The sequence below is a fragment of the Onychomys torridus genome, chromosome 18 (assembly GCF_903995425.1).
Source record: "Onychomys torridus chromosome 18, mOncTor1.1, whole genome shotgun sequence".
NCBI classification, from domain to species: domain Eukaryota; kingdom Metazoa; phylum Chordata; class Mammalia; order Rodentia; family Cricetidae; genus Onychomys; species Onychomys torridus.
In genome coordinates this window covers 20,675,814-20,699,712 of record NC_050460.1, presented here as the reverse complement: position 1 = coordinate 20,699,712, position 23,899 = coordinate 20,675,814, and the positions used below count along the sequence as shown (strand labels likewise).

Sequence of the window (23,899 nt, the reverse complement as noted above, 5' to 3'; positions counted from 1 at the left end):
AGAAAGCAGAAACTTCCACATTTCCTCCCAAAGGCATGCATGTTCAGACGGTGAAGGTGGAGTTCATATTTAAATGTTCATAGTTATCTTTTAGTAGAGAACCAAAACCTCAAAGTGAAATTTTCTGATAGAATATAGCATAATTCTTGAATTTCTCATGCATTGACATGTATACCTAGTCATAAATGTTTTTGATTCAGTTTCTTTAGTATCTGCAATGAGGTTTTTGATCAGTCTTCAGCATGTAGGGAGCTTGAAAGAGGGACTTTGCAGGGCAGAGCAGTTGCTTTGCTTCTCAGTTCAGGAGATCTGTCAGGGCCTTTCGCCAGGGAAAAGCTTTCTGACATGGGAGTGAGCAGAAGGGTGATCGGGGACATGGAATGGCTTTTTGTTTCCATGGAGAACTTCTAGCTTTTCCCATGGTGGGTTCTTTCTTTTTGTTGAAATTCCTTTAAAATCTGCTAGATTCACACTTGTGAGTATAAATGGAAAGATAAACTCTAAAGCTTCCTGAAAGGAGTACTTGAGTTTTTAAGATGTTCTGGTCTCTTCTGGTTTGTGCAATATTGTAAGGATTTAGAATTAGTAAAAGTGCCATATTGCATCCTTCTTTGCAATTTCGCCCTTCAACTAAAAGGACTCAACTGTCTGTGCCACTATGAAAATTAATCTTGTTTTAGCTGTTTCTATGGCAATAATTGCTTATCTCTATGACAATAGTGGTCTGGCTCTGTAATAATAACCATGTGAGAACAGAGGCAATGAGTCCCTCTTAACAATTTATTTTCATGTTTTATTTTATTTTTCTGTTTTCCTGGTCTTTCCTGTTTTCAAAAGTCTGGCTCTATTTGGCTATACCAGGGAATCTGTGCTGACTTCGCCATCTCTACCTTCACCAAAATCCTCTTTTCCCAGTATGAATGAGGCTTTGAGCTGAATTTGCAGACTGAAAAACAGTCTCAGAAAAGAAACCAGTACTCTTCCGTCCATGTAGGTCGGGGGAGGATGGTCTTCTGTATCTTTTCAAAGATGCTGACCAAGAATGAGGGCACACTCCTGTAATCTCAGAACCCAAGGCTTTGAGGCCAGAAGATTGGGAGCTCAACACCAGCCTGGTCTACATAAGCATGACCATGACTGATCAGAAAAAAAGTAATAAAATAAAATGTGCTGCCTTCAGAGTTTGACACATGGATAGCAACATTCCATGATGAGCAGGTCTTCTGCAAGTTACTTCATCACTAGTTTTCCAATGCTCCTCTCTAAAATAAAATCAAGTAAAATAAAATAACTTCCCTAAGGATTTATTGCCATGATTCTATGTTACATATATTTGGTATCTGGCAAGGAATGGACCCTTTATTTTATAATACACAAATGGGGCAATTATGGGTTCTATTATTGCCTGGATAGGTAACTATGGTGACATTATTCTATTCCCTCTGACCATAGTCTATTCCCCTAGAAAACTTTAAAATTACTGCTAAAATTTTCTACCTTGTATATTGAAAAAGTAAATCTGAACATACTTGGTGCACACTTTGCATTGAGGAAAAAGATGTTATACTTCTAGGCAGATATTGTAACTAAACAAAGCAATGTGCTGTGTGTTTTAGAAGGAGCATATGCTACAGTTGCCTTCTGGAGTGTGATGACAACAACGAAGCATAAAGACTTCAAGGGCATTGGCGTCTTTTGGGGGAGTTTTCTTCTCCATGCATTTATTTGTCATGAGTCACATTGCAGCTCCATTGAATGAGTTTTAGAAGACAGTTGTTTTCTAATTTAACTTCATGATATCTAAGCATTTGTCTGCCAGATTTTATTATTTTATATATGTATCAAATGGCCCTATATTCTAAAGAACTTATAAATATTTTAATGTCCCTGGTTCTTAAGGCTCTTGTGTAGTTAAAAGTGTTGGCGAGCTTTTGTAACCTACAGAAATTTTCTCCTGTCTGTGGACTAATCAGGCCCAGCCCTGCTTGGCTTCAGAGACAGGATGCTGTCAGGTACTTTCTAGGTGGTGTACAACAACTAAAATTTTCTGTATGAAGAATTTTAACTTTGCATTATAAATCGTTTCTCATAAAGCTTCTAATGTTTCTCTGCAAATCCTATGCCAGTCTTATAAGGGCAATAACTTTACTGTCCTTATTCACAGAGGCACTCCCAGAACCCATGACTGTGCTTTGCATAGAAGCGGTACTCACTCAGTGTTTGCTGAATAAGGGAGCTCTCCGTGTTGTTATATCGCATCCCCCATGTTGGAAAACTTATTTGTATCTATATCACAATTGTTAGTGCTAGTGCAAAGTCATCCAATTTATATTTTCATATAATATAGAGTATTAATTTTATTAATTAATAATTTGATTATTGAATTAATAATTTAATGAATATTAATATAATTTCCCAGGTCTTCTAACTTCCAAGATCATGTTCATTCTTGTACCCTACCTAAATACTCTGCACTCTGAATATTGTATTACTATTTGTAATAACATGACAGCAATTATTACTATTAATACTATTGTAACTGTTACCCTGGGATATCTTAAGTGTTCTTATCTGTCAACATTTCTCCTATTCAGAATGTCCTTTCTTTTTTCTCTTCTCTGCATTGTTCCTATGCCTCTGGAACATAATTGACCTTTACTAGTCCCTGGGACCACACAGGCAGTGCCTTTCTCCTTAGCTCAGACCTATCTGTTAAACACACTTCAGACAGTCCTGGTCAGAGTGGCTTTTCATGACCTACTTCCCTACTTCCTGTTGTCCACCTCATCAGTCATTTCCTTCATGGAGGCAGTTATCACAATCTGGAATACAATGAGTTGTCTTTGTTTCCCATGAGGATTGGATTTATTCCTTAAACCAGACTTCAACACCTTAATGACAAAGACTTCTTGTGTCCTATACAGTCACTAAATTTCAATGGTAAGGCAGTTCTTGGAATGCTCTGGAGTTTGATGGAAGTTTATTGGATGAATATATTCACAAATGAACGTTCAAGTCTCTAATGATGTCTTTACTCCTATCAAGATAAAGTACTCTCCATGCGTCTAGCTCCTTGGGGAATGTGTGACTCACTATCAAGGGGGCCTACTATTGCTGAATGATAGTTCCTCAGAGGATCTGGGCTCATTTTCTGATAGGGTTTAATCAACCTTTAGCTTCAAAGTAATAAGAAAGAGTGTGAGAAAATATTCATGCTTCATTTTCCAAGCCTCCTATTATTTTATACTTGGTTAATTATAATTGAACGCCCTCCTTTCTATAGAAATTATGTTCAGAATTTCATAGAATAGACAAAGAATGTGATTTTAACTTGAAGTGTGTTCTAAATTAGTTTTTACTACTTTGGTATACATGCAAAAATAACTTCCCATCTCATATGTTACTCTGTATTCCTGATAGGATTAAAATTCTGAACTATTTGTGTAGAGAAACTGGGAATTTGTAAGTGTGTTTTCTGAAAGAACACAGATATACCCTTTTTGAAACTGAAAGGAAATTGGTATAATCAGTGGGTATCTTCTCGACATTGTTATTTGTAATATGGAAAGAACACAGTAGTCAGAAAGGATTTGCAATGGACCGTAAATGACAACACTACAATTATTTTTGTTCTAACTTGTTAAAGAAAAACAGTCATTTTAAAACACATATTCTCCAAAATACATGTCTGGAATAGTGTGGTCAGGTCATTTAGTGTAAATGCCTGGGTAGTAAATATTTTAGGATTTGTGAACCACACCATCTCTGTTGCAAATACTCAACTCTGCCATTGTACCCTGAAAGTAATGAAAGGCCATAAGGAAATCCTAGGTGTTGCTGAGTTCCAATAAAACTTTATTTACAGCCACTGAAAATTTAATTTCATATAATTTTCACATGCCGAGAATGATATTATTCTTCATTTTTCCCATTGTTAAAAAATGTGAAAAACATTTTTAGCTTATAAATGCTAGAAAAATAGCCAAGGGGACACATTTGTTGTAGGCTGTAATTTACTGGTTTCTGGTCCAGACAATTCAACTGGAACAAGACTCAAAGTGCATGGCCTTTGATCGACCCTTATGCATCAGTATTCTCAGTGCTGAACAAAAGAAAGTGAAGTTCCAAGGGGTTAAAGGAGTTCCTTCAAGAGTACCAAAGCCTAGATAAAAAACAAACAAACAAACAAAAGAAAAAAAACAGAAATGGGTTCTACTATCCAGATTCCCAGGCTTGAAATAGGTAATGGATGAAAAATAGAATGTGAAGCTAATAACATAGAAATGATTTAGAAAAGTTTCTATTTTGATACAGGAAATGATTATGAGAATAGTTCGTTATTTAGTTTATATACAGCATTGAGTATTTAAGACTTACAAAGCAGAAAAAGGAACTAATAAAGGTCCCACATTGTTATTTATTTTTAATGCCCCATTTAGTTTGTCTACATTTGACTTACAGAAGATCTTATCTTTAAAAGGAGGAACTGAGAACTTGTAACCACAAGGAGATTTCTCATCTAATTTTTACACAGTGCCATAGGAGTTAGGCATCTTAAACTTAGGACTGGTGGTGGTGGCGATGGACGTGATGGAGCTCACTGGTCCAAAGCATGTCCTGCCCTCTGCTATTGTTTCCAGAGAAGTGACAGCTGAGCATCACACCCCCAACCATCCGTTTCTTTCTCTGTGGCCTTCAGCATTTTAATCCCCAGCTTTTGGGAGAGAAGAGTGTGCTGGTGAAATGAACAATTCCAGTTCTATCTCTGGAAATACCCAAACGTTTCCTACAGACCACTGTGGCAGCATCTTACAATGGGATTGTTCATGGAGAAGTTACAACATAAAGATGGTGCAGGCAAAGGAAAGTGCATACGCTGCTTTTTAATCCATTGTTCTTCAATGACATAGAATTTCGATTTGATGGACATGTGGGCCTTTTATTGCCTCAGACTGAATTACTCAATCTGCCTTTTGTTCTTAGTGAAAAACAGTACAATGGAGTAGAATACATTTGTTGTTAATATGATAGATAAAATCAAACTATACAAGGCAGCATGAATCTGAGGAGACAAACTGGGATTTGAATCCCCATGACACCACTTAAAGCCTTGTCATAATAGCTTAAACAGAGTCCGAGTCCTCGTTTGTAAAAACAAAGGCCCCGATAACACCAATAAAGAGACTGATGAATATAATGCCCCTGCCCCGAGGTGATTTGAATGTTAAATGAGATATCACATCTAAGGTTTCTGGATAAGTGGTATGTTAACAGCAGTGTCTTGTACAGAAGAAAACTTTGACAAATACTTGATGGATAAATTAAGGAGCGAATGGAAAGTGCCATTCTCCTAACAATTATCCAGCAAGTGTCAAGAACAAAGCTGTCCTTTTCTTCTTAGATATTCTCACTGTTTTACCAAGGATTGAGTATTGCTATAGAAACACAAACCATATGGTTTTTAACTGCTACATCCTCAGAGGTTGCACAGAAGTGCATCTCCATGGGTCTGCTCTCTATGAACACACTACCAAACCCAAATGATATCCAAACAAAGCATCATTTTCTCCTGCTCTCATACTCTTCTTAGACAAACTCTGCAGAGACTACCTAACAAACCTGAGAGATATTTTCCATAGGAAATTCCATTTTGATAACTAGACAGTTTTCTAATACCGATGCATAAAGCCCCAGCTTGCCAGTTGTACCCTCTGAAGGAACATGAAAAATGATGCAAGCTTCAAATATGTCTGAGACTCAACACAAAGACATAATGGAAAAACGCAGTTTTAAACACAGCCTTTAAACACATCTGTGTTCCCTTACACATATGTCCATGGACACAAGGCACCCTTGCCTGGGCATTTCATCTGATCATTGACACTGAGTGGTCCAGAATGTGACTCACTATGTTGAACACTTAGGATCATGCTTGAAAGTAGAGCTTCTGAAGGACTCTTTGCTGTCTGGGGCCTTAGCTGCTTTGGAAATACTGAGTTAGTCATGATGTTTATTCTCTTTATTGAAGCAGTATGTTTTTGTCCTGAATGATTTTCTACAACCTCCAAAAGCAAAGAGGAAAAAATGTATTTCTTCCAGCAAAGTCAATCAGAAAAGAGGAGCAAGAAAAAGAATGTAAGAGAATAAAAATGAAGGAAGAAAAGTTAGGGGCAAAATAAACAAGATAGAGTACGCAGGACTCCTCTTCATCTCCCTGGATGCTACATTTTAGCACTACAATTTGAGCTCTGCTTATTATCTTCAGACCAGTTCCTGCCTGTGGGCATATGAAAGTATTCAGCATAAAACACTCAAGAAGTAATCTCTTGCCTGTAGTCACTAAAAAAAAAAATGTTTTAGCCAAAGTTAAATACTTCATTATGATACATAACCAACCATGGAGTAGCTTTTTAAACATAGTTATATGAAAATTGGCTCCCATAGTAATAGCCAACATTTCCACAGAAGGTGCTATGTTCTGGGTGTACTTCTCATGGGGTCCTCCCATAGCTCAGCCCAGCCAGCTAGTTAGTGCTAGACCTGTGTTACAGAAGTTGTTATTAAGGAACAGAGAATGCAATGAGTTTACTCAGCTACATGGTTTGTAGAATGAAGGTGGAATTTGACTTTATTTATGCTTGTTACTGCTGTTGATTTTTTTTAATACTTGAGACATAGTTCCATGTTGCCCATGGGACTCTACCATGCTCTGTAGTCTCTACCATGCTCTGTAGTTCAGGAAGATCTTGAATTTCTGATCCTACTGTTCGCACGTACCTTATGCTGGAATTTGTACCTATTGCTGAAATTACCAGTAAGTGTCACTACACCTGGTTTATGTGTTGTGAGGGATGAGACCAAGCACTTTGAATATGCCATGCAAATAGCTACAGTCACTGAAAATTATCTTTCAAACTGGTGCTTTTGAGATGGATACGGGATTCTATTAATACTTACCCCAAACTGTAAACAAGTCTATGAAACTAAGAAACACCCAGAACCCAAGTCAAGGGCAAAAATGGGTCCCCAGGGTAAAACAAGCTGGTAGCTGGCTATATTCTTTACTAGCCTCAGTTTATGTATTTTCTCATCTTTGCATCCTTCATCCATATCCTTTGCTCGTTTGCTCTCAAGTGTTTTCCTTCCTCATGCCTTCCCTTTCTGTCTAAAATTCAGGTGATAGATCAAGTTTACTAGCTCTAGTTTGCACATGGAACACACTCACTACAATGGTGAACAACACAGAGTCTTCATTCTTGTTGGCTTCCACAACAGGAAGGGTTTTGTAAAAACTTATTCGCTCCCTGAGGAGTGCGTCTTGCTCTGATGAAGCAAAAGGATCATGAAGGGAAAGAGCTCATACACTTTTAGACTCATCTACAGAAAGTCCCTTGTGCTTCTGATGAATAAAACGCTTAAAAGAAAGATAATGAAACATGAGGTTGGAAGGGAGATGAGTTGGGGGTACTGAGGAGAGTTGAACGGAAGGAATGAAGGTGGATATGACCAAGATAGGTTGTAAACATACATAAAATCTGGAAAGAATACATTTAATACTGTTTTTAAAAGCTAGAAATGGGGTTGGGGATTTAGCTCAGTGGTAGAGTGCTTGCCTAGCAAGCACAAGGCCGTGGGTTCAGTCCTCAGCTCTGGGGGAAAAAAAGTCAACTATAACTAAAAGGTAGAAATGGGGAAAACCATTTTCTTTGAACCTGGATCATTTTAGAGCTTGGCCAATAAAGACATGATATTAAACTCAATCTGCTATCATTACTCCAAAGTTTACCATGAGTCACCTATTTCACTTCATAAGAAATCAAATCTAGTTTTATAGTGAAAGCACAGTTCTCTGAATTCAGGGCAATTCTTAGGGCATTGAAGATGTCTCTATTTATCCAGAGACACTCTATCCTTTTACATTTCATCTAAGCTCCATAAGCTATAAAAGATTCTTATTGATGAAAGCCTCTCTATCTTCTAATGCTTACAATGACTGGATTTAATAACCAGTTACCATAGAAGCACAGCACATACTGTGCATGTGTGCTTTGTTTTTGTCTCATAAGCAGAAACTCACGTATTTACTAAGTTGTAGTTTAAGGTATTAATATTTGGATCTTCCTTAGTAGTCATCTAACACACTCTTCCCACTTCCTTAAAGACTGATTCCAAATGTATATAAGGGATTTGAACAGTTAAACTCAGTGGAGAAGAGAAAGGTTTGGGAATTGGATTGATTCAAATGTCATACACAAGAACTTCAAAGGGAAGAAAAAGACACCTGGGAGACATTTTTGCTATGTAGAAGTATGTTTCCTTATTAATCATTCAGGGCTCATTAAGATCCAAAATATCAACTGTAAACACTCACCTTGGTTGGATTGGGGTAAATATGTATAAATTAAAATACTTTATGTTTTTAAAAACGTATTATCTTTAAACATTGATTGAGCTCCATAATCTATTGAAATGTCATCTAGTACCAGGGTTTTATTGACATATTCATTGTATTTTAAGAAATAGTTGAGTGCTGTGAGGTATTGCAATGATAATAGTTCAGTTTGACTACATACATATATTAAAACATGTATTACCATTTAGATTTAAAAAAGCTCAACTTTATTTGTATATAAATATATACACAGGTATGTAAACTGCATTCCTAAGTGTAATTAATGAGTCAATTTTAGTATTCTGTACTCTTCATGCTGAAGATTACGAAATTTAGACTTCAGCACAAATTAGAGACTTTGACCTCTTTTTGTATTCTGTTGTTCTATAGTGTATTAGGAAGTATAATCTATTCTATATAGCCATAATGTAACCACTAGAGTACCTCTAATGAAAGACTGTTTTGTGGGGCAAAATACATGCCTGTATCACTAAATCAATTTACATATTCATGAACATGATATTAAGCTAACATGTACTCAGGGTAACATGATCTTTTGTAGATACAAATATCTACTCCATTAAAAATTATTTGGTGTTTATTCTTTATTTTCTGTCAATATTTATAGAAATAAAGAAATGAGAAACTTCATGTTTAATTTCCTTAATAAGAGAAAATAATGTGGGAAAGACAGCATTTGTGTCTTGTCGTCAGCTTTTGGTACAGACTGCTGAAATACATTGCCTCTAAACTTCAGGGCAACCGAAGTTAGAGTCAAAGACATCTCATGTAATTTTGCACATTATAATTCAACAACCAAGGACATATATTTACCAACGTGTTGACTGTTTTTCTGTACACAGCTGAAGTTTTGTGTCCTTGAGCACATTTGAATAGGGTTATTTATGGAAAGAAATCATCTTGGTTTAAAAATTAAAAAAAAAAAGAAACTAAAATAATTACACTCATTATTCAAAAAATGGCATTTAACATTCGTAACTAATTTATGACTTATCCAGTACCTTTTTTTCTTTCAACATTTAGTTAGCAAATCCTTTTTAAGCTTAATATGTCAAATTGTAGGCCAAATGAAATTCCATCCTGTGCTGATAATGGATGTGTATAATAGCCACAAAGAGCTTTCATAAAGTATAATTTCACTGTGCACTGCCATAATACATAACCAATTTAATTTGAAACCAAGCCAGGAGTGAAGTAATATATTTATACAACTAATATTGTTAAAATCTTAATTTCGTCCTCTCTTGTTTTAAATTACAAGTTCCTCCAGAATAAAATCGACTTCTGAAGAGCCTAATGGTTTTTACTTTCCCTTTCTTATCATGATAGCTTTTAGAGATTGCCCACCATCTTTCCACTTATATTATCCATGGGACACTTGAAGCATTAATGTAGAACGGGCATGGGCCTATGGAAAATTGGACAAATTACATTTCTTAATTGTAAAATGTATATAATATATAAGTGCTTAAGAATTTATTATCTTAAACCTTATTATATACATTATTGTAAATAAAGGTACATGTACTATAAATTTAAAACTACTATTACATAAAATAAATACACTTAAACTTCTCAAGACCTATCATTTATGTTTCTTTCAACATGCATTAAAATATGTATTTCTAGGGGCTGAAGATAGCTCAGTGGTTAAGACCATTGGTTGCTTTTCCACAGGTCCTGGTTTCAATTGTCAGCACTCACATGATGACTGACAACCATCCATAACTACTGTCCTAGAGATCCAATACCCTCTCCAAGCCTCTGCATGCACTATACTCATAGTACCCAGATATACATGCAGGCAAAACACCCATACACGTAAGATAAAAGTAAATAAATCAAAATTATTTTTAGCTGGGCGGTGGTGGCCCATGCCTTTAATCCCAGCACTTGGGAGGCAGAGGCAGACAGATCTCTGTGAGTTCGAGGCCAGCCTGGTCTACAGAGTGAGTTCCAGGAAAGGTGCAAAGCTACATAGAGAAACCCTTTCTTGAAAAACAAAACAAAAAAATTTAAACTTGTATTTCTAGTAGTAAAAACACAATTCCCAATATGAATATGTATTTATACATATTTACATATATTTCTTGCTATTTTAGGGCAAAAATCTTAAGGTTATGTTGTGACTGATATATTTGATACTTTTGTGTATGAAGTGGCCTTTGTAGGTATGGTATCTGTGTTGGTACCGTGGTATGTCACTTGGATTGTGACAGTTCTTTGTCGCAATAATATGCTTGCTTTATTGTCCTTGTCTTCATGGGACCTACATAAATCATAACAAACTTATTCTGACAATTATATAAAGAAAACATTTCCTGAAGACAAAACAAATTTAAATAGTTCAGTCTAGCAGATATGTGTGCTAAACTTTGTAATAGAAAGTGCAATGTGGGCTTCTAACAGTTACAGTGGAGAACCAGTGTGAACAAGCAGTGTGAGTATTGGACCTCTCAGGATACTCACATCACCATTGACCATCATTGTATGATTTGAAATCAAAGCTAAAGAAACCTAGTGGTAAATGAAAGAATTACCAGCCTGAAAGAACTACGCTGCCTAATAAAATATGTATGTTTTAATGCCCTGCAAACTATAAATTTACCTCAAAACTCAATTTTGAGTATACTCAGATTTTATTTGATTTCAGTGAAATTTAGAACAAGATTTGCTGATTGTATTCTTTCTTTTTCAAATAGTGGCTAGCATTCAGAAGCTTCCCGCTGCCTCTGTTCTAACAGACATCAACTTCCCAATGAAAGGTCGGAAAGGAATGGTGGACTGGGCAAGGAATTCAGAAGATCGAGTCGTGATTCCAAAAAGCATTTTTACTCCTGTGTCATCAAAAGGTAATAGTGAGGAATTATATGAGCTGTGAACCAAACATTTCTGACAAGGTCACTTAGTAAAACATATATGTCTTCATATATCACATAATATTGAAATCCTTTACTAATATGCTTGTAAACCCATTTTGTAAATGTAAACAACTTGTCATTGGTTTTTAAACAGCAGATTTTCTTACAGAAAGGATTTATTAGAGTGGGGGAATATAACCACAAACTATTGATCTAAGTTAGTGTGTTCATATTTCTCTAACATTTTCATCCCAAAATAAAGTACATGGCCTAATACTTTAACTTTAGACGTGGAACTGTGATTGCATTTTCTCTTCAAAGTCATTTTTGTGTATGTTTGTTCATGTCTCATCTTAAAATGCACTTTTATTTGCAGATATTATTTTGGTGTAAGTAACACATCTAAGAAAAGACTACCTTCTACTAATAGCTTAAATTCCTTCTAATATTAGCTTCAAAAAGAACTGTGGTCTTAGATCTCACTTTGGTGATCCTGAACTTACTCTTAATGCTACTGAACATGCTGGCTATTTCCCCCATATCATTGAGAACTGAAATCCTTTTGTGGACTGGCGGAAGGTTCTAATCTGAGCCTGGTCAGGAGAAAGATTGATAGTTATTCAAAACCATAAAAACACTATTGTCTACAACTACCTGGGCAAGGTGATGAGGCTCACTTGCCCTAGGCATGACCAAGACTGAATGTCTTTCTCTTTGCCTTTGAATGAGTATTGAAATGACCTAGTGATTAATGGTTTAAAGTTTCCGTGGTTGTAATTTTGTGTGGTTTTACTAATAGTTTTTTACTTTGTTCTTCCTAGAATTGGATGAGTCATCTGTATTTGTTCTTGGAGCAGTCCTATACAAAAATTTAGACCTAATTTTGCCCACTTTGAGGTAAGCTACAAAAGAATAAGCTGTTGTAATCTTTGTAATTTATTTTAAATGTGATTATAGTTCATTCCATGAAATAGCCAAACTAGCTTTACTAATACAAAGGGTTTCTTAAAGGAAACAGAAAAGAGCAATTTAATGAATAGCTTATTAGCATTATTATGTATTTCAAAACAACTACCAAGGACAATTTTGGTATCTGATTAAAGCTCCACTACTCTTTTGTAACTAATCATGAGTTGCCTGAAGAGTAGAAAGAAAAAATGAAAAAAAAAAAAGCCCTCACCACCCTCTAATAGAATGAATAGGTCATTGTAAAATTCATCTGTCTTCCCCTTTTCTTTGTACTTAATGATACTTTCCTCTGACATTATAGGAAATTAGAGAGTCATGGTAGCTGGGAAAACATAGTTTTGTTCTTCATTTGCACAAGATCTCAGTTTGCTTCAAAATAAAATTTCAATTACAGTTACATTGAGAATAAATGCTCCTCAATTAGAAACTATTTTTGGAAGAAACCCATCTATTTTTTCTCTCAGATATTAAAAAAAGGTTCAATTAATAATTCCACCAACATTCATTCCTGTGCTCTATTGTCTTACCCACTTTATTAAACCGCACAGGGAATATCATTTGCATCTATTTGCATAGTGATCTTGTTACTCAAGATGACTTACTTCCTGACAGCACCTCATTCTCAAGGATGGAGACCAAGTTTTATTCTGGCTAACACAGCCATACTTGCTTTGAGCTCTCCCAACATACCCTCATAAATAAAGCCTTATGTTTTCAGGGAGGAGAAGCTATGAATAATGTGTACAGTCTTATCAGAGGCATAACAAACAGTCTAATAAATAAAAACAATTAGAGTTTAACCCAGCAGAAACAGCCTCCTAACAAGATAGCAGACACTAGTCATTATTTCTGGCAGACATTCTCTGTGCTCATTCCTAATGTAGGTTGTAGGGCATGATTGATGCGTGGTCTCTCCCGACCACAGAGTTCTTCTCTGGATTGAGTTTGGACTTGTTTGATTGGATAGATTTGAGTTGGGTTGTGCTCTGCCTTAAAAATATTTTGAAACTAGTATGTTTATATTAAACCTTTCCACTGCCTTTGTATGTATAGATACAGATAAGCTATATCCATGCCTGTAAAACTCAAAAGAAGAGGTGTTTTCCAAGGTCAAAAGTGCTTAAATAAAGTTAGATCCTTACTTCTGAAGAGCACTCACTTTGTCACATTCATCATTGAAGAACTGTTGTCTAGACACTATCAGGTGACTTGTTTGAATTTCTCTTGAACATATTAAAAGCTTCCAAAACTTCTCTAGTCTCACAGTAATTAACTTCATCTGCCTTCAGCTCAACTTTAAATAGAAACCCTTCATGGATGATGCTTGTACTCTTTGCTGCTGAGGTCTACAGGGAATAAAAAAATATCCAACCTAAAAGCATAGGTTTTTATTATTTCCTTGATTATTGTGATTATTTCCTTCCTGGAAAGGCCAACAGAGTTGCATAGTTAATCCTGTTCTTAATAATCTAATTAAATATTCTCACCTGTACAATGGGGAAGGCACTTCATTCCAAGTTCCAGAAATTAATATAGTCAACAAAATTGGAAATTTATCTAGAGATATTCCAGTTTTACAAAAGAAAAAAAATACAGTTCGACATTTTTTTTTTAAATTGTGGCAAAGACAGTTGTTTCTTATGATGTATAAATAGAGTTATGGGTCTATGGTAAGTTATTAAGTGAATGGAGCAGAGAATCATCTGGAAATCTGGCTCTCCTAACCCACTTGTGATACAAACAAATTCAGATTGGCCCTGGGGCAAGTTACTATGTTTCCACATGAAAAATGTGGGAAATGATTTTAAAGATTCTTCTTCAAGCATTCTTCTTTACTGTAGAAGGTAACTATATTTTCTGTAGACCAAAGACCTCAGTTACCTTCAAGTAAGAGTTGGAAGTATATGACAAGTCCAAAGTCATAGACAGATAGGGAAATAGATCATGTGTTTACTGCACAATTGATTGACTATTGATTATAACAAAGACTGCCTATTTAAAAATAACTGGAAGAAAGGATTTGGAATGTTCTCTTCACAAAGTATTGATTTTTTAAAAATGATCAATATGCCAATTATTCTGTTAGAACATTACATATGTAAACAGTATTGAAGCATCTCCTAGTCTTCATAAATCTGTACAATTATATCAAGTAGAAGTATTTAGATGTTAAGCATTATATGTAGTTATTCTGTAAGTAACTGTAGGAGACACTTATGTGTCAATCATTATCCAGAAGTGATGTTAATAGAAAGCTCTGCATGAGATGTCTCCTTAAGTGCTGTTTGAATGGAAAAAAGGCTAGTGTTTAGTTTTCATTTTTGGCTATTTAATGTCTGAAATGTATCCACTAAGCATTCACAGTGTTGTTTTCCCACTTTTGAAAAATTCCTCCAGAAATGTAAGATGAACTGTTAAGGTATCAGAATTGTATATTTTGGTATAATTATTTTCAAACAGAACTAGGAATTACGAGAGATGATGAGATATGATGGTTCAAATAAACATAATTAAGAAAGTTTCATATAAGAATACAGATTGAATTTGATCTTCTTTTTTAATTTGTGTAGTTTTTCCACTCGCCTCATTGTGCTTCCATCCGTGATTTTTATTTTGCTTCATGACTGTCTTCCTTTTTAAATTTGAGAAATTTCACAGGCAGTGAGATGGCTCAGCCTATCAGCAATCCTGATGACCTGGATTTGAACCCCAGGATCACCAGGGTGGGATGAGAGAAGTGATGCCTGCAAACTGTCCTCTATATAGATGCTGTGGCATGTACACACACACACACACACACACACACACACACACACACACACACACACACAAATACACACCATGAGTAAAACCTTTTTCAAAATGAAAAGATAAACTTGAGACAGTTTGAATGGTTCCAAGTAAAGGAAGTACACTCCAATTGAGTCTAAATTATATAGGTGCTGTTCTCTGCACCCAGTTTTCATCCTTTTTAAAAACACATTCTTACAGCTTAAACTTAGGCAAGCCATCTGGATGTAGTGATGCACTACTAGAATTCTATCATACATGAGGCAAGGGTAAGAGTATTGAGGGTTTGAAGACACTCTGGGTCACATATATGCATACAACTCTGAGTCACAAAATATGCATATGTGTGTCCCAGGAGAGGACAACAAATGGGCAATCTTAGGTTACTCTGCTGGTGACAGTCTGGCCTGGTACAACCAAGGCCCAGGTTTTCCATTTCTTGCCCACTCTCTGGCCATGAGAGAGCCTAGAAAGCTAAGTTTGATAGCCTAGACCAAAGGGCTCATTGAGGGAGGTGATTCAGCCGTACTCATATCTAGAAATTCCTAAATCTACAGCCTGGCTAGCTCAGTAACTGCTGTGGAAAGTTTATATCATTCCATTACAGTTTTAGGGCCAATTTGGCAATGTCAAGAAACTGAGAAATGTTATTTCCTTGATGTAGCAATTATACTTCTAAAAATTTATCTTAAGAAAATTATGTCTAAGATAAAAGAATACTGTATCCAAGCATACATCAAGCCTCAGATTCTACAGACAGCTGTAAACAATGGTTTAATTGATCGGATGCCAGGTTTGTGAGGAAACCATTACTTCTGAGTATTTGAAGAGTGGTAAGACATAGGAAAATAAAATCATGTGCTTAATGTATTTTAATGTTGATGTTAACATGTGAGATAACAAAAGGAGTCTAAAATTTTATTAAATTCCATTTTTTTATTAAATTTTATTAATATTACTTTATTAAAATTGTATTAAATTCTGTTGCAGTATCAAAATTCTAGGGAAGGTCTTAAGATATGACTTAGCAGTTAAGATCACATACTACTCTTTCTAGGACTGGAGTTCCAGTCCTGCACTGAAGTCCAGTGGCTCATAACTATTTGTAACTCAAGATCCAGGATTCTGTTGACTTCTTTTGGTCTCTGAACACATTGCACTTACATGCACAAGCCCACATGCAGACACACACATCATTGAAAAACTCGTAAAATCAAGCATTAAAATTTGCTACGTGAAATAAATAAAATGCCAGAGATAAAATAAAGACAAATAAAGAGCTACAGTGTTTTCACAATTCATAGACAGTTACCTTGTAGAAAAGGAATTAAATACAAATGAGAAGAGAAAATTATCTTAATATTACTGGAAATGATAGAAATGAAGACCATCACTTTCACTGGCAGGCATTCAGAAAAGAGCTTGAAACCATTGGCTTGCTCAGGACTGAATGTTCCATAGGCTTAGGTCCTCAACTATGAACCACCTTGCTTTATTCTCAGTGTGCAAAGAAATGCTTTCATTTTATGAGTTTCTGAGTCTTTCTTTGTGCTATCATAGAGACATTTGATATTAAAATTATCCTGGGTACCAAACTGACATGACTAATTGTATAAAATAACGTAGTACTACATTATGCATAAAAATCTAGGCTTCATTTAGCCAGGCCTTTTAAAAGGGACTTATGTCCCGGAGCATTAGCATTTTTTGAGATTCTAAATTCTCTATCTGTTAGTAAACCACACTTGAAATCCAGTCTGTCACCTCACCCACTCCACCAAGCCTGCTGCTTCCAAACTTGAATGTCTGATCTGTGATTTCTAAGCAAACCACCTATCATCTGATTTTTAACTCAATCTATATGTGTAGAGTCATTTATTTTGTCATAGTGTGTGTGCATGGGTGTTTTGCATGCATGCATGACTGTGTACCGTATTTTTGGAGGCTAGAAGAGAGCTTTTACTCCATGGGGACTGGAGTGACAGATGGTTGTGAGCCACCACCATGTGCGTGCTTGAATTATACCTGGGTCTTCTGGTAGAGCATCCAGTGGTCTTCACTGCTGAGCCATCTCTCCAGTCCCCGGTTGTAATTTTAGAAGTAAATGTATTTGTATTATTCTGATGAAGTCCTTTGGTTACCAGACTATGCCAAGTTTTCTATTGTGTATTTGGTTCCTCCAATTTGGGGACCGTATTTAAAGTCATTAGGATAGTTGTCATCGTTAAACCTCATGAATTAATACTGTAAAAACTGAAAGTGACTAGGGATTTTGAGGGCTGTCAATAAGCAGTTAATATATTTTTTTCATATCATGATGGGCTATACTTTTCATGTGTCATCTATTTTGTGGTCCCCTTCACCTGTTTTTCTATTACACACAACATTAATTTTTGTGAGAAATAGCCATAACATGAAATTTGTCACCATAAATATTTTAAGTGTCTGACATTGTAGATAACTATGTTCATCTGTGGTGTAGCAGGGCTCTAAAATTTCTTTCTTGAAAAACTGAGGAACTTCTCTTTCAGTCTGCTTCAATTTTATAGAAAAGTAGAAGGATTGGAGTTGGCTTTTCCTTAAATGTTCTAAGAATTCTCCAGTGCAGCCATCTGGTCTTGAGATTTCATAGGTGATAATATTTAAAAATTATCATTTCTCATTAAACCTCCTTACTAGTTTCATATTTTATGTACTATAGTTCATATATACATGTGTATGCCTATCCATATATATGTATATACACATGAACACATGTATATATAATATATTAATACATATATGTGTAAATATATACATATATATCATTGTATTTATATAGATCCATATCCATAGGTCTTTGCAGATATTGATTTCTTCATGACTTTGTCTTAGAAGACTACACATATCCAAGAATTGACCTACTTTGTCCAGGGTATATTGTTTGTTGGCACAGAACTAATTGTTCATACAAATTGTGGTCTTCATTTCTTCTGCAGCTAGATGAAATATTTCCTCCTTAATTTCTGAATTTTATTATTAGAGACTTTTCATCTTTAAAATATATCCAGCTAAGAGCTTGTAAGTTGTGTTGATATTATAGAATGCATCTTAGTTGTGTTGATATGTTTTCAGTTTTAGTTCCTATTTTGACTTTTCATTTTTAGTTCCTGAAGGTATAAATTTGTGTTTCTGTTTTATTTGAGGTCTTCCTTCTTTTATGTTTACCATTCTAAATTTACCTCTTAATACTGTTCTAACTGCATTTCATAAGTTTGGTTTATGTTTTATTTTTAGTTACCGTAAAGAATTTTCTAGTGTCTCTCATGATTTCTTCCATAACTCACTAGCTGTTTTTGAGGGTACATTAATTTTTGACACATTTGCAAAATGTCTTGTTTTGAAGTTGATTTTCAGGTTCATGTTGGTATGAACTCAATCTTTTTCATTTTACTAAGGCCAGTTATGCAGCCACAGGGGTGACTTATCATGGAGAATGCTCAATAAGCATTCATAATAATCTGTGATCTTCTGAAGTTGCATTAAGTGTACTGTGTCTGTCTTCAATGTTGCTCATGTATTATTGTTCCTTTTTGTCTTTATTTGACCATTATTGCAGTGTGCTATGAGAGTTCAGATTACTGAATCACTGTCTACACCTCCCTTTAATTCTGTCAATATTTGCATTGTGTATTTGTATCCTATACTCCTAGGAGTGTGTGCATTTATAATTGTCATAACTTACTGGTGTTTTGACTCTTTTGTTTCCATTTAATGTTCTTCTTGCTCCTATGATAGTTTTCAACCTTATATCTACTTGTTCTGGCATTATTATAGCCAAGACTGCTTTCTTTGGTTACCATTTGGAATGTTTTTCCATCCTTTTATTTTCAGCATATGAATATCATATTGAAAATGTCTTCTATATATGTCTGCAAGGTAGTTTAATCACACTTTTACTTTCCTGAAGAATAAGTGAATACCAGTGCAAACCTCAAGGACACAGAAGAACTTTATTACTTTAGTCATGAAATCCATTTGGCTGTAAGATATGCTTTCTTAGCAATGTATACCACTGTGCAACCAGCCAGGAAGCATTAGGAGATCACAAAACCTGACGTGGCACGATGGGAGCCAGCTATTCACTTATGTAAATTATAATAAATTGATGGAATAAATTAAAGCTAACTTTGTGCAATATATACATTTTTAAAAAGGAGCCATTGCATAATGTAAATCTTTTTTTTACTCTATTAGGGCTTTTACTATGATATTGCCATTACAGTTGAAATAAACTTAATAAAAAGATTATTTTCTTTTGAATGTACTATTCCACTAAATAATCAAATTGGTTTGAACATAGAAATCTGCCAGGTATAATGAAAAATGACACTATATTAATGCTAGTAGTCATTCTTGCCCTCCCTGGACTTAGACTCTTACAGATGGAAACATGTAAGTCTGCTGGATGGTGTAATAAACCTCAATGCATGTTTCTTTGAGATGTGTGAAGCAAAGGGATAGCCACATAAATGAGACAGGTACACCCATAGGCATAACTTGACACACAGAATTTTTCAAATTCCAAATATGCTATAATAGCCACACTTCATCAAAAGCTGTAACACAGACCCTCAAGTAGCTGAGGAGCCTGACTCAGCTAATGCCCTGTACAGAAAGTTCATCTTTGCTTTATTTGCCATTGATCATCATCCACATTCTCAAACACAAAGAAAACTCATAATCATCTTGCTAAAAATATCACACACCTACATAGAATACCCATTTTTCAGTCACTTAGTCACTTACATAGACTGCAAATCATGGAAGTACATCCCTATTGTAAAAGCAACCTAACATAATTGTAATGATCATGCTTGGTGTTTTATTAGTAACAGGAAGAATTATTCTAAGCAGAACAAAAGTAAGGAATTTGATGAACCCATCAGTATTTTATTTCCCAGAAACTAAAGAACTCACATACATTCAGGCTAAGCTGAGAATGAACGTGCATTTGCAAGCTCAGGCCTGAGCAGCTCTCCTATGGGAATCGTGCAGTGTTGTCTTCTGGTAGTGAAAACACATGTTCCTCCAGAATCCATACTAATGTCATCACTCACCTGATGCTCTTCCAGACAGATTTCTTTTCCATTAATTCTCACCATAACCTATGGTAATGTCTACCCACAAAGGAACAATAAATTGGCAAGGGGAGCTCTTGACTTTTACCATTTTGTTTTATAGTCTTTCCAATGCAGTTTCCCTTCAATCGATATGTTAAATGAAACTCTCTCTGTTTATAATCACTTTCCCCAATAGGAAAATAAAATAAATTAAGGATACATTTGTGCTTTTCTTTTCCTTTTTCCAGGATATTTTCTACCACACTGGATGCCTTCTTGAGTGTTTAAGAATATTTAAGAATTCATTATTTGACAATGCTAAATGTATGAAAAATGAGTTAAAATAGTATTCCAGACAAAGTATGCTTCTTATCCATCTGCTATAGAACAGTCTAGCATTCATTTGGGGTGAAATTGTACATCAAATAGCATACCAGAAGAGAAAGGTTACCACAAATAGAAAAGGATCTGTTGTTTTACCTTATCATAATTCTAGGAATCCAACCATGCAGGTAGTTCAGAAAACAGAGTGACTCATACATTTAAAACACCCCTTTACCATATGATCAAGCAATCCCCAGGAATTTACCCAAGACATTAAAATATGTGTCTACACAAAGTATATATCATAATTATTCCTAATAGCCACCCATGAATACCTATAAAGGCTAAATTACCATGAAATGAATCAATGTTAGCTTGTTGATTTGGTGAATCCATAAATTATAGTATAGCTGACCTGAATTTCAAAAATACACTGTGAATTAAGTCAAACACAAAGTCTGTATGCTATATTGCTAGAAAAGTTAAATTTACAGTGATAGCACATCTGTGCTTGTCTAAGACCATGGAAAGGTGGGGTCATCGGCCGAGGAGTTCAAGGACAATGCTTAGCATCAAGGAGAAATTATCTAATTTGATGGATAGTAGTCCTTGCATGGTAATATGCAGAAGCATTAAAGTATATAATTAGGATTTGTGGGTTTTAAATGCAGTCTTAGAAAACAAATTTTAAAAAATGAACTCATGTTTGGTACATATATAAATTCTCTAAAATAGAATTTGCCTATTAGAAGAACAAATGAGAACAGTTGATTTATTTCAAACCATCAATGAGGCATGAATATACTTATTTCTTCAAAATGTGAAAAACTACAGTCAAATTTTTAAACCTATAAATAATAGATGATATATAATATATGTTTTATATAAAAATATCCATATAATTTTCTTTCTTTTTTTTCTTGGTTTTTTGAAGACAGGGCTTTTTTGGGTAGCTCTGCCTGGACTCAAACTCACAGAAATCTGCCTGCCTCTGCCTTCCCAGTGCTGGGATTAAAAATCTATATCACCACCATCCAGCTATTGATAATTTTCTAGTTATGTATATGATTATATGAAGTCTTTGTGAGTGTTAACCTGGCAAGGTATTTCAGAAGAGAGATGTTTCCCAGATTGAGAACATTGTATTAAAGTTCTGCATGCTTTCACCTTATATCACAGTTTTCCATCTTCATGCATTTGGGGGAAGTAAAAACACAAACCAAAATAAAACTGCCATGGCAGCACTTGGCAATATGAATATTTGGTCTCCTGGAGAAGAATGGTGGGAGGTCTTCCTTGAGATAAATGAGTTGTACTCATTCATAGGTTGGCTGAGAGTTTCAATTCATAGCTTCTTTACTCTTTTCTACATATAAAATGATTAAATGCCTTTAGTTCTCCCCAGAATTTCTAGTCTCTGAGAAAGCTTGTTCATAAGAGTGCATTGACTGCATCTTTCAGTGAACACTTCGCCTGGGTCTATGCTTTTACTAAGGATGCATTACTTAATGTCATCTCAATATGTATGGAGTGGCATGAATCAGTTTCCATCAATCATTTCTGTTTTTAATCATTATTATTCTGTTTCAGAAATTATACTGTCGTTAATTCTAAAATCATCGTGGTCACAATCAGGCCTGAACCCAAAACAACTGACTCATTTTTGGAGATAGAGCTAGCTCACTTGGCGAATGTAAGTATCATGTCCTTGACTTTGAGCTGCTTACAGGATTACCTTTGAATGGGTTAATGATCAATATTTTAACTAATAAAACCAGAGCACATTTTCTGTCTTTCTATAATCACAAATGAATTTACTTATCATGAAATTATATAGAAGCAGACAACCATGTAATTCTATGCTTTCATTCATGATAAAACTGTCTTCAATTTATCCAAGAGGATAATTAGTAAATTGTTCATTTGTCTGTGCATGTGGGTTTACTGAATTCTTGTTGTGTCCTTGGAGTCAGAATGCAAATAAGAATCTATCTTACTATGTAGTGGAGGAAAGTGATGTGGATTTAAAATTCATTTAGCAGTTCAAAACTATGAACAATTCCAATGAGAGGAATTAACTTACAGGATATTATGATATTTCAATACTGAAGGTAATGGGACTGTAGAGATGGCTTAGTGATGAAAAGCACTGGCTACTCTCCTGGGGGATTCAAGTTTAATTCCCAGCATCTATAAGGCAGCTCACAGTATGGAACTCAAGTTCCAAGGGCTCTGATGCCCTCTTCTGGTTACCATGGCCACAAGGACCCCATTAGATGGACAAATACACATGCAGGCAAAACACCCATAAACATAAAGTATTTTTAAATTGATTTAATATATAGGGTGGCATGTAAAAGTGCTAATACTTTTACTTTTAATCTTTTCACTCTTACCCATACTTTTAGTAAGGAATTGTTAACATTGTCTGGGTGCTCTAGCACTCTGAATTGTGACTGTTCATGCCAGAATGACTAAAGCCTTTCCCTAAATCAATCTGACTGCAGCTGAGTCTTGCAACTGGGTCTTATTCAGCCAGGCATAAATGTAAAATTACTTCCTATCATTTCTACATTTAATTAAATAATTAAATAGTTAATGGATTATGGCAAGGGATGTGGTTCCTATCAAGAGCCTCCTTATGCCACTTCCCCTCTTGTATTAAAAAAGGCCATCACATATTTGCATGTTTTTATTCTATTTTCCTATTCCTAATAATGTTTTTGTGAAGTCAATTTTTGTAGTAAAGAAAACAAAAAGTGATTGAATTGTTTTCTCAAGTCCATGTAGTTAATGAATAAGAGAGTTTGCATCCCCCTCCTTTGGGCTATAAAACTCAAATGTTTCTGCTATTGTGTAATTTCTGATTTCGCCCAGAAATCAGACTTAGTCTTGTAGAAACAGATAATCATCTTCCCTGTGAACTACATTATCGTAAGAGGCTGCAGGCTTTGGGACTGTTTAATGAAACTGCAAATCTTTCTGTAATGACTTTCCAACATTGTAATTAATATTTAAAATATTAGATCTCTCCTGCTTTTGATAACATGTGACCAAGCTGAAGATTTATCCTCAGTATCTCCTTCTTCATTACTTTACTGTACTGAGAGACACATTAGCTTTTTAAAAGGAAATCTACTTATTCGTGTGTTCAAAGTTTTGTGAGATTTATCTTTTTAGTTTGTTGTTATAGTTTCTCTTAGAAATGCCTATATAGTTACAGGAAGTAAAGTAATGAGTTATTATTTGAAACATAATTCTAGGACTAGCAAATAAGTAGTAGTGTTAGAATTTGCACCTTGCTTCCTGTGCAAAAGATACTTAGAGAAATGTATTCTGGCGAATAGAAAAAGAATAATCGCAAATATAATTTCAATGAAAAAGTCGTTATTACTTTTCTCATCCCAATGAACAAATACTTCACAAAACAACTTCAGTGA

General features: G+C 35.1%; 1 protein-coding gene across 3 annotated transcripts in view; it reads left to right on the top strand.

The window, feature by feature from the left end:
• Positions 1-23,899, top strand: part of Adgrb3 (adhesion G protein-coupled receptor B3) — a 725,876-nt gene that overhangs the window by 365,806 nt on the left and 336,171 nt on the right. For all 3 annotated transcript variants that reach the window (XM_036167755.1, XM_036167756.1, XM_036167754.1), the window contains exons 13-15: positions 11,116-11,265; positions 12,096-12,171; positions 22,050-22,152. In XM_036167755.1, the coding sequence (XP_036023648.1) occupies positions 11,116-11,265; positions 12,096-12,171; positions 22,050-22,152 (329 nt within the window). The remainder of the gene's footprint in view (positions 1-11,115; positions 11,266-12,095; positions 12,172-22,049; positions 22,153-23,899) is intronic.